We start from the raw sequence: 11,964 nt of genomic DNA on the forward strand, positions 1-11,964 counted from the left end.
GCACATAAATGATCACCGTTTATTTTCTTTCAAAAAAACAATCACCATTTATTTACTATGGTTCGCACACATACAAGCATTCTGAAATTAGACACAAGAAAGGATTGCAACCATAATTTTACAATTTAGTTGCCATTATCACAGAAGAAATTACATAAAAAAAAAAAAAAGAGAACCAATGCTTTTTCAGCTAGCATTCTCATTTTCACTCTTCTTGCTTTATAGAAAGATTAAAATCGCTGGTCATGTATATATTCATCATCAACGAGTACCAAAGCATCTGCGACCTCTTTCCAGGTTCAAAAACCCAATGTTCTCCATGGTTCCAACAGTGTTATTCTTGAATTTGCACATCTCCTCCAACATAATCAAACGTTGAAGATGTTGGGTTCTCCTCTCTTCCACGCAAGATTGAATCCTCGTTAGTCTAGGCCATCCATGTCCATGACCATTATTATTACACATGCAATGATTTTTATTATTGCAAGTGTTCCTTATTCTTGGGTTGCAAAGTTGTTTATTGGTGTAATTAGCTTCTTCAAATAGCCCTTCATCAAAATGGCCCTTCAACACTTTTGTTGTTGTTGGTACATTATTATTGTTCTCATTTTCTTCATTTCTTGATGATGAGTTGTCACAGTACTGAACATTGGAACATTTGATGGAGTTCATTGAGCTTAGAGAGCTTGCATCATCATTCATTGATAATGGATCCTCTGCAAAGAGTAGTAGTAGTACTTTTAAGTATGCCCTGTATCCAATCCAATATACATGCAATTTGAAGTGACACACTTTAACCAATTGTTGTAACATGTAATTAATAAATAAATAAATTTTGATGTAAACAGTTTTATGAAATGTTTGGATGACTAGGTGCTAGTGAATGCATATTATGTGTTACATAATTTAATGCAGTGAGATGATGTTTGTTATCTGAACAAAAATAAGGATATCAAATGAGACATCTACAGTTTCAATTAAAGTATATGCAGACATGCAGTGATTATATAATGTGAGAATGCATTAAGTTATAATTACAATATTTTATATTTGAAAATTATTTGTGATTCCCGATAGATGTACATATCTCCCTCGATGCAGGATGTATTCCTCATTATGCATAGAAATGATATTACAGTCAATTAATTGCTCCATTCACATAAGGCAATTATTGGACAAAAATATGTAGCATATTATATAAAGGTAGACCCCACAATTGTTTTTTTTTTTTTAATCAAATATGTCACACCACAATTTTAAGTACACATATCAATACTCTTATATGTTACAATAATAATAATAATAATAATCTTAAAAATTTTTAATTTAATACTTAATTTTTAATAAATTATAATTGTTAAATTAATTTAAATTTTTTATTTTATTAGATAAATTAGATATTGCATCAAAAGGCTAATGGAACTTAGTTACACACACAGAACGACACAATAATTTATAAATCTTTTATGGAATTTTTATATATTCTCTAAATAACAATAGAAATGATTTGACTAAACTTGATAGTTTCTAGTAGAGGAATTTGAACGTAAAAATTGTTTTACCTAACGAAATAAAAATGTTAAAGATTGATTTAATAATTAAAATTTGTTAGAGATAATAGTTTCTTATTAAAATAGTCTATGAATAAACTAATGATTTGGGTATAAGTGTGTTACTTAAAACAAACAAATTCTTTTGTGTCGCACAAAAAAAATATTAGAGAGTCATCGTATTAATTTAATTTTTTATTCTAATAATTGAACAATATATTTTATTCTATTTTTTTAAATATTAATGACTAACAGATAATCAAAAATAATAAATTTTGATGATTCTTTAACATTCGTCTATAAAAAAAACAGCTATTAGTTGAAAAGTTTATCCAAATGAAACTCAAATAAGTTTAATCATATATGTATGAAATGGACTAATGAAAAATGAGAAAATTAATGTAATACATACCTTGAGGCCATTGAGAGGGACAAGTATTCCCATTATTATTAAAACGGGTCTTGTATGAGGAACAAGACATGTTGAGTGAGCCAGAAGATGGAGTTGTTGATGATGATGACGATGACGATGATGATGGTAAGAAGAAAGGATGATGGTTATTTATGTCTTCATCTTCTTCTTCATAGTTAAAGCTATCCTGTCTTTGGTGTTGTTGATGAAAACAAGAAGGGTCCCTCCAAGTTGGAACTAAAGCTGATACCTCATGATCTATCATTGCAGCAATCTCCAATGGTTCCACGTGGCTGATTTCAAGTTCCTTTACCATTTCCATGGCTACCTCCATAGCTGTGTCCTTTATTGTGTCAAATGGAAAGAACACGTTTCTTGTGTGCCCTGCATTCGTACCACAATATTTTTATTAAACAATTTCATATATTCTAACAATTTGAATGGCCAAAGGTTTAGCAAAAATAACATAGTTCTCAAAATGGGATAGAAATGTGAAATAATAATATCTTACGAAAAACTAATAAAAAACTAGTGACCAAAATTAAAGGTGAAATTCACTACTTTAATATTTGATTTCAATTCAATTTAAATTTTATATTATTTTTAATTATTCCATCAAGATAATTATACAAAAAATAAAATTTTGTTGATTCTTTATTAAAATGATATCAATATTTTAAAATGAAACCAATTTTGTTTTCTCTGTTAATTTTAATAAAATTTTAATTTTAAATTAATTCACTTCTTATAAATATCAACAGTGATAGTCTAAAAATACTTTATTAAAATTTCTCTAAGTTTATCAAACATTTTGTACATATAATAATTGCTAAGCTTATTATTGTTGTATCATCAACTAATATAAACACTTCAATTTAAAGTACATGTATATTTAGATGAGCCATTCTCGGCAAATTATATTTTATATTAAGGTGAGGATGATATTTTTCATGACTATAGAATGTTAAGGATGTTAATTTCAAATGTGGTACTGATTAATTTAAAGTGTAAAATCGGATTTTCAAATTGTTGAGAGAACAAAAAGTAGATCTTATGTCAATTTATGAACTTCAAAATAAATAAAAAAATTACAACAAACAAAAGCGGACTCTCCAATTCAATATTAAAATTTTTTTTATAAAATAATTGGATTGCACACTTTTATCCGTATTAAAAGTTTTTAGCCCCAAATCTCAAAGTTGAATGTAATATATACTTTTTGGGATGAAATTGTACATACCATTAGCGTCAGAAATCTTCACTTTAAGAAAAACAGTATTGATGTCCACCTCATTCATTGACCCAGTGATGGTCATGTCTGTGCTCTTTGCAACTTCTACAGTTGCATTAAGCTTCAAAGCTTGATTTGTGGGTAGTTTTATGATTGGCATTAACGGTGAAGCAATTGGATCATCAATGGCCAAAAATGGGTCCAACAATAGCTCCTTTGCCGATGGCCTCTTTGACACATGTGCCAAACATTTCCCCACAAATCTTTGGGCTTCAAAATCTTTGATCTTGTAATATGCATTTGGTAGCTTACCCTGGTAAATCAAAGTATTAATTAACTAAAGTTTATAGTTTGAATGTGTAATAATAATGTAATTGAGGTTATACCAAAAAAAAAATGTAATTGAGCTTATACCGAAATAACTTTCTTGTATATTTGAGCAGGGTTGAAGCATTCACTATATGGGAACTCAAAAGTAAGCATCTCAATCATGCACATCCCAAATGAGTATATGTCTACAAGCTCATTGTACTCTTCTTCATACAACTCTGGTGCCATGAACTCTGGTGTGCCTGAAACATCATAAACACAACAATAACTAAACAAAAAGTTCTCAAGAAATTTATCGTCAAACACCTTAACAAATTTTAATTACCTATAACACTGTGAGCATGTTTGGAGCTAAGAAGTATAGCTGCAAGGCCTAAGTCACCAATTTTGACTTGGCCCAAATGGCCATTGACAAAGATATTGTCACATTTGAGGTCTCTATGGATGACAGGTGGGTTGTTGCTGTGCAAATACTCCAATCCACTCAGAATCTGGCGTGCCCAATTCTTGAGCACTCTCATTTCCACTCTTCTATACTTCTGCCTATACTCTCTAAGGGTACCGGAAGTGAACAATTCGGTGATAAAGTTGAAGGTTTTGCGATTGAGATCAATCCAAGAACCATAGAAGATCATCATTGATTTGTGGGTGAGGTGCTTGAGGAGATGAACCTCTGAATAAAGACGTTGAAGTTGTTCTGCTGAATGAAATGCATCACCAAGGTGCACTTGGTTCCATGCCACTTCTATTCCAAGGTACTCATCAAATGCTCTGTACACTGTTTTCATTGCTCCTTTGCCTAGCACATCCTTCAACTACATACACCAACAATCATAAATAACTTTTATTCATAATCATTCATACCAAAGATAACTCAAAAATGGAGTTACAAGAACATATGAATCTATAGTCTATGTAAGTGCTAATAATCTAAAGTTTTAAAATTGAAGACATGAATACATAGCCACAAATAATGTCTAATTCTATTAAAAAAATTATTTTGGTGTATATATATATACCACATAAATTGGTCGTGCTAGGATGAGAACAATAAAAAAGTATTAATAATCAACAAAAAAGAAATCATATATTTAAATATCCAAAAATGACATATATAATTAAATTGATTTTATTTTATTTTATACATTTCTTGGTTTAATTTATACTTTATAATTAAAATATAGCACTAAAATCTCTTATTAAAACATGAAATTCATCTTTCTTCCCTTCTGGTGTTGTTATTAATGTAAATATACATGATAAATTAACAAGTATTATATAATATATATTTTGTCTAACTAGTCAGTAAACTATAAACATTAGTTAGTGTTAGAGATATAACTATCGACGTTGTTTTTCCTTTTTAACTTAAATTTTTGAGTGAGTAGTTTTATAATATGATATCAGAATTTTATATTCAAAAGGTCTAAAATTTTATTTTTAGTGATGAATAATGAAAAAAAAATGGTATAAAGTAAATAAAAGAAGAAAAAAAAGTCTTACAAAAATTAAACAAATTCCAAAAATGTTTTAGTCCATACAAAAATTAAACAAATCCAAAAAAAAATTTTGTTTGAGAAGAAATAATAAAGATATAACCATTCATTTTGCTTCTTCCTATTTGGCTTCAACTTTTAGAAATAAAATTCACTTAGCTTACACTAATTCATCAAATTGAATAACAATACACTTAGAACTGGAAACTAACTCTATTATCAGTTGATTCAGTTTACACCAAAAACTCAATAATCATAGCTTATGTGCTGCATCATAGTATGACAAGTAATAAAATATAAAAAAAAAAAGATGATGAATATATCCACATAAGATGAGAATGAACTTACACGACCATATCTTCCAGAAGGATCAGTTTCAACATATCCAAACTGAGCCTGCTTCATAACTCCATCACCACAATTACCATTGCACTCTCCAAATCTCCCCTTATTCATGGCTCTGCCTTAATTACTTCTTATTATTCTATCAGATTACAACTCCACCCAACCAACAACCAAAAACGCTACATATTTATAGATATAATAATCTCAGCAATAATAATGATCTTAATAATAAGAAAATGAAAATGATGAGTGCTAGCTATAGAAAATCCTACAACTTATTACTTCTCATCATGAATAGTCACCACTGGTATGGATGAATCATCCATGCCATTTCAACATCCTGCACGTGATCGAAGGCTAGTGTTCATAGCTAAATCAAAGAAGTAGTGGAAGAACACATGTAGAAGGAGACAGAGAGTGATAGAACAACTATGTTAAGCTTTTTGTGGAAGGAAGAATTCAAATGTTAACAATACAAGAATAATTTTGTCATGAGTTTATGAGATTGAAGGAGACAATACACCTTTGATGGTGTGAATTCTCAGCCAAAAGGGTATTAAATTTATTCATAGCTGCTGCTTCGTGTCAGTTTATATATACTTGTGGACAAGAAAATATGGTTTCAGGGGGATATTATTATTCACTGTTCTTTTCAGCACTCTATGCTAATATTTTAGAATTATTTAATTTCATGATTCATTTATTTTATTTTTATTATTTTATTTAAATTTATTGAATTTTTAATACTTCTTGCAAAAAAGAAAAAATATAGGTCTTATGTTAAAATTTATTATGACATCTTAATAATAGTAAATTTATGATTCAATAAATAATTATGGTATTTCTTAAAATAAAAATTATGTATATAAAAAAAAAGATTTTAATGCAAGATATTTTAGACCTTTTAAATAGTATGTAAGATAATTTTCATCAATAAAATTAATAGAGAGATATTACGAGTTTGTTCTCCTTAAAATTTGTATACAAGCATATTTTTCTTTTATTTTATGTAATCCGTTATACCTAAAATTGATTTTTTTTTCAATTTTCATATAACTTTAATAAGAAACAGAGTCAAAAATTAACGGTGAAGAATAACTTTTGGCTCAGTTTCTTACTAAAATGATTTATGCAAAAAAGGAAAATTTGTTTTGGATGCAACGAATTACATAAATTAAAAAGGGAAAGTATGAGGAGCCAATGGAATATTTGTACAATGTGTATAATGGAGGTTTATGGAGTATTAGAGATATAATTATTAGTATTACCTTTTCTTATCAGCTGAAACTTTTGGGATGAGTGGTTTCATGACATGGTATTAGAACGCTAGATCTAAAAGGCATAATATCTCTTTATATATTTTATTGATGTAAACTATCGTAAGTAGTACAAATGAAAATGATAAATTTCTTTTTTTAAAAAAAAAAGCACTTTTAAAAGCAAACAAACTTTTATAAACATTTGAATCCTTAGCTTGAAAGCCCTTAAAAAAGATTTAGATAAAGTTATTTATGTATAATTTATCATTATAATTAATCACACATTATATTTTAATGACTATGATAAAAAAAAATGAAATTTTATTTTGATATTTCATGAAAACTTAATTGTTGCACGCCTCTAGTTAGGGCAGAAGCCAACGAAGTGAAATAGAAAAGAGAAAAAACAAAATCAAGTCATATTATTTTAGTTATGATTTTTTTATAAACATCTTATATTATTTGTTATGATCGATATGAAAGAGTTTAATTTTTATTAATAATTAATTTTAATATTTATTGTTTAAGATGTGAAAGAGTTTAATTGATATAATTTTTTGATTTTTCATATTATTCTCCAATTCAGTAGGTTAAAGACTAAATCGTTGCAGATTTAAACTATTTAATTAAGGGTTTGCCGCTAATAAATAAATCATTATATGTACAAGGTGAAATTATAATTTAATATTGAGCTAATATTAGTAAAATATTTATTTAATTAGTTACTTGTTTTTCTAATTTCATTTCAAGATACTTGTTTGTTTATAAAATTCGTGAAACATAAATTATTTAATTATCAATTATAGTCATATCCCTCTTCAATAATTTAATTGTAAATCACTTCTTACTTTGTCACAAAAAAAAAAAAAAACACTTCTTACTTTCTGTATATCTCAATATCTACAAATTTTTTAAATTCAATCAATTATTTCAAAGTGAGCCGTTATTTAGGAATAGTGAAACTGTGAAAGTATTTACTTGATAACTAAATTTGAGTGGTTGCAAAATAAATGCTCACATGGAGCACATATGCAGTGCACCCAATAATTTCTATGATTTGAGGAGATCACATCAGAATGACAAGGAGATGAGGATTAGTAAATGAAAAGACAACATAGGAGATTCAGAAAATGAAAATACAACATTGGGAGACATACCCAGCAGGAAACATGGATTATATATATATTTGATAAAAACATGCATATTCTTAATTATTTGTGAATGTAGAGAAACAAAAAAGGTTGGGATCTTAAAAATCATATTCAAATTTTTAAATTATATAAATTATTTTATAAAAAATTTTAAATAAAACATGTATAGTCATTTTTGTTATAAAAAATTTATAAAATTAATTAAATTTATAATTTAACTATTTTAAATAATAAAATTAATGAATAATAATTTTATTTATTTTTAAAGTATAATAATAATTATTCATTAATAGTAATATATAGTTTGTGATTAAATTAAAATATTTATATTAAAATTCTATCTTTTTAAAATGCTTCTCTAAATAATATTAGTGTTAAAATTTATAGACATTTTCTCATGATTTATGAGTAAAATTTTAGAATCTTTTTACTCTTATGTTAAAATTGATTTAAGCAAATATAATCTAACATGAGATAAAAAAAAATTTTGAATTACATTTTTTATTATTATAATAAAAGAAACTATTATGAAAAATTATTTTTGGTAATATTTATCTAAAATTATTTTATATTCTAACATCTCATATTCATTCTTGAAATTAAGGTAATATGACTAATATTATTACTTATTAAAATTTAACAATATATTTTTTCTATTCTTGAGTTAAAGTAGCTACATTTATTCTTAAAAATAGTTTTATATTTTTTTATTAGTCTAAACACCTACCAAATATGCTAAAGATAAGATGAATGTACAATATCTTGTCTTAACTTTTGTAGAATAATAAAAAAGATTTGTGTCTAAATTCTTAAATTATCCATATATAAAATAATAATTATTGATACAAATACTTTCTACAAAAAATAAATTGTTACAATAAAAACAGAAGTGATATTGATTATTTAAGAACTGAAGACAATTTATTCGTCTAGTACCATTTTTTTTAAAAAAATCAAATCTTTTATCATGTGTCAAAAAAAATCAAGATAATCTCTCAAATATTTATCGTCAAGTGTTTCATTACAATACCTACTAACTAATAAGTCTTTTTTTAATTATAAGTTTGTCTCTCACTAATAACATTGTTTGAGAATAATCAAGTTAAATCTTAAATATAAAATCATCCTCAATTACATTTGATAGTATTTTGAACCTTATAAGTGTACTTCATTCTTTTATTACGAAGGAATAATAATGCAATGTCACTTGAAGTAAAATTTAGTACACTTCACTCTTGAAGTAAATTTCAACCGAAATCAAGCTACACATAAATAACGTTGTCCTACCCTATGACCATAAACAAAGCCAAAACCCCTTTTTCATAATACACAACAAAAATAATTTTATCAAATGTATTTTTTTCTTCTTAGACGTGTGTTGAAATAAGAAATTAACTAAATTAATTAAGTAATGACAAATATTATTTTTGGTAAAATAAATAATTAGTGTTGATTAATTAATTAATGAATATATGTTGCTAATTATTTATTATTATGTTGCAGGCCTTAATTAAGTTGAGCAGCCCGAATGAAATGGAAAATAAAATAAGAGGTGGTAGGCTGAAAGCAAAATTGAGAGCCCAAAGAAAAGTAAAGAAAGAAGCCAAAGAAATAAAAAACGGGCCAAGCATATCACTACCCGATCCAAGCCCGATCAGATTTCAGAAAAGTGATTCCCTCCATCTTGCTCCAACCAAAACAACGTTCTCCTCTCTTGTGTCTAAGTCAAATCAGAGTTTTAGAAAAGTAAGAAAGAGAAAGAGAAACTTTTTTCCATAAACTTATCACCAAAGAAGCAAGAAAGAGAAAGATTAAGTTTGAAAGGCAGATATCAAATCATCCAGTTCAAACCCAATCAAGCTTAGGTTAAAGGTAACCCATTTCCTCTTGAATGCATCAAATCTTCATCTCTTCTTCCCAACACTCTGCTCTATCCGAAATGGGATACAAGGGAAAGAGGATTTTTGTTCTTCTCTGCTGTGTATCTACGATCTTAAACAAGACTTAGGAACCAAGTTGGTTTTCAAGGGCTCAGATCAAGTTGACCATTAGAAGATTTCTATGGTTGCTGTTTTATGGCTTTCGGCCAAGATGAGGAAGTCAGAAGGAGAGTTTCTACTCTGAGGATTAAGGAGAAAAAGTAAATCTGTGGGTTGGTGAAGCTCAAGGCTCAAGGTGTTGACCTTGGAAGAAGAACCCAACAACATGCAAGGAGATAAAAGAAGCTTGATGTTCATTCAGATGGTAAGGAGAGAAAACTAGAGAGTGAGAGCAGTGTTCTGTTAAGAAGTTCCTCTACTTGGATAATGCTTTCTTTCAAAGAAGCATTCGGCCAATACTGAAGAACTGCATCTGAGGTTTGCGAATCTGGTTTTGCACATAGCAAAGAGGCTGCTGATGAAGTCAATCTCCTTCATGTTTTACTGATTGTAATGTACTTTTCTAAGTTTATCTTTCTGCAATTTCTTGAGAGAGAAGGCATTGTGAGAAAGCTCAAGAAAAAGCCATGAGTGGAAAAAGGGTGAGAGATACACTAGAGAGAAAAGCCTAGAGTTATTTTCTGATTTCTTTAGGTTGATTAAGTGTCTTGTATCTTGCACATGTAAGGTATCCCTTTCTTAGTTGGGTTAGCACTAAGAGAAATAGTTAGGTATTAGCATAGCCAATGTCAATTTAGGTTAGAACTTGAGTGTGAAAGGATTTGGTCAATCCTGTTGGTGCACGAAATTGTGATCACTACAACTTCGCACAACTAACCAGCAAGTGCACTGGGTCGTCCAAGTAATACCTTACGCGAGTAAGGGTCGATCCCACGGAGATTGGTGGTATGAAGCAAGCTATGGTCATCTTGTAAATCTCAGTCAGGCAGACTCAAATGTATAATGGTGATGAACGAAAATAACATAGAAGATAAAGATAGTGATACTTATGTAATTCATTGGTGTAAGAGCTTCAGACAAGTGTATGAAGATGCCTTCCCTTCCGTCTCCCTGCTTTCCTACTGTCTTCATCCAATCCTTTCTTACTCCTTTCCATGGCAAGCTCGTGTAGGGTTTCACTGTTGTCAGCAGCTACCTCCCATCCGCGCAGTGAAAGCTAATGCTCTTACACTCTGTCACAGTGCGGCCAATCACCGGTTTGGTTCCCTCCCCTACCGGAATAGAATAACTCTTTTGCGTCTGTCACTAACGCCCAGTAGGTTACAGGTTTGAAGCACGTCACAGTCATTCATTCATTGAATCCTACTCAGAATACCACAGACAAGGTTTAGACCTTCCGGATTCTCTTGAATGCCGCCATCAGGTCCTGCCTATACCACGAAGATTCCGATTAAAGAATCCAAGAGATATTCACTAAGCCTCAGATGCTTGTAGAACAAGAATGGTTGTCAGTCACCTTGTTCATAGGTGAGAATGATGATGAGTGTCACGGATCATCACATTCATCAAGTTGAAGAACAAGTGATATCTTAGAACAAGAACAAGCGGAATTGAATGGAAGAACAATAGTAATTGCATTAATACTCGAGGTACAGCAGAGCTCCACACCTTAATCTATGGTGTGTAGAAACTCCACCGTTGAAAATACATAAGAACAAAGTCTAGGCATGGCCGAATGGCCAGCCTCCCAAAGAGGGTTCAATCATCAAAACATGATCAAAAGATGAAAATACAATAGTAAAAGGTTCTATATATAGAAAACTAGTAGCCTAAGGTGTACAGAGGTGAGTAAATGACATAAAAATCCACTTCCGGGCCCACTTGGTGTGTGCTTGGGCTGAGCAATGAAGGAATTTCGTGTAGAGACTTTTTCTGGAGTTAAACGCCAGCTTTTAATCCAGTTTGGGCGTTTAACTCCCATTTAGGTGCCAGTTCCGGCGTTTAACGCTGGAATTTCTGTAGGTGACTTTGAACGCCGGTTTGGGCCATCAAATCTTGGGCAAAGTATGGACTATTATATATTGCTGGAAAGCCCAGGATGTCTACTTTCCAACGCCATTGAGAGCGCGCCAATTGGGCTTCTGTAGCTCCAGAAAATCCACTTCGAGTGCAGGGAGGTCAGAATCCAACAGCATCTGCAGTCCTTTTCAGTCTCTGGATCAGATTTTTGCTCAGGACCCTCAATTTCAGTCAGAAAATACCTGAAATCACAGAAAAACACACAAACTCATAGTAAAGTCCAGAAAAGTG

The 11,964-nt window shown here is 29.8% G+C and overlaps 1 protein-coding gene across 1 annotated transcript; it reads right to left on the reverse strand.

The window, feature by feature from the left end:
* Positions 1-32: 32 nt before the first annotated feature.
* LOC130977075 (probable serine/threonine-protein kinase WNK5) lies at positions 33-5,927 on the reverse strand. The gene is made up of 6 exons (XM_057902077.1): positions 5,368-5,927; positions 3,849-4,338; positions 3,608-3,765; positions 3,203-3,506; positions 1,963-2,346; positions 33-716 (listed from the first exon to the last, which is right to left on the reverse strand). The coding sequence occupies exons 1-6, from the start codon at positions 5,473-5,475 to the stop codon at positions 262-264; spliced, it is 1,899 nt and encodes a 632-aa protein (XP_057758060.1). The 5' UTR covers positions 5,476-5,927; the 3' UTR covers positions 33-261.
* Between the last annotated feature and the right edge of the window lie 6,037 nt (positions 5,928-11,964).

The sequence above is a fragment of the Arachis stenosperma genome, chromosome 4, assembly GCF_014773155.1.
Source record: "Arachis stenosperma cultivar V10309 chromosome 4, arast.V10309.gnm1.PFL2, whole genome shotgun sequence".
NCBI lineage: Eukaryota > Viridiplantae > Streptophyta > Magnoliopsida > Fabales > Fabaceae > Arachis > Arachis stenosperma.

Bases quoted from the DNA above. Each gene is read 5' to 3' on its own strand.
- LOC130977075 (XM_057902077.1), bottom strand. From the start codon at position 5,475: ATGAATAAGGGGAGATTTGGAGAGTGCAATGGTAATTGTGGTGATGGA. The intron at 2,347-3,202 runs GTATGTACAATT...GTACGAATGCAG, and splicing joins GAAGATTTCTGACGCTAATG to GGCACACAAGAAACGTGTTC. The intron at 717-1,962 runs GTATGTATTACA...TACTCTTTGCAG, and splicing joins TCCCTCTCAATGGCCTCAAG to AGGATCCATTATCAATGAAT.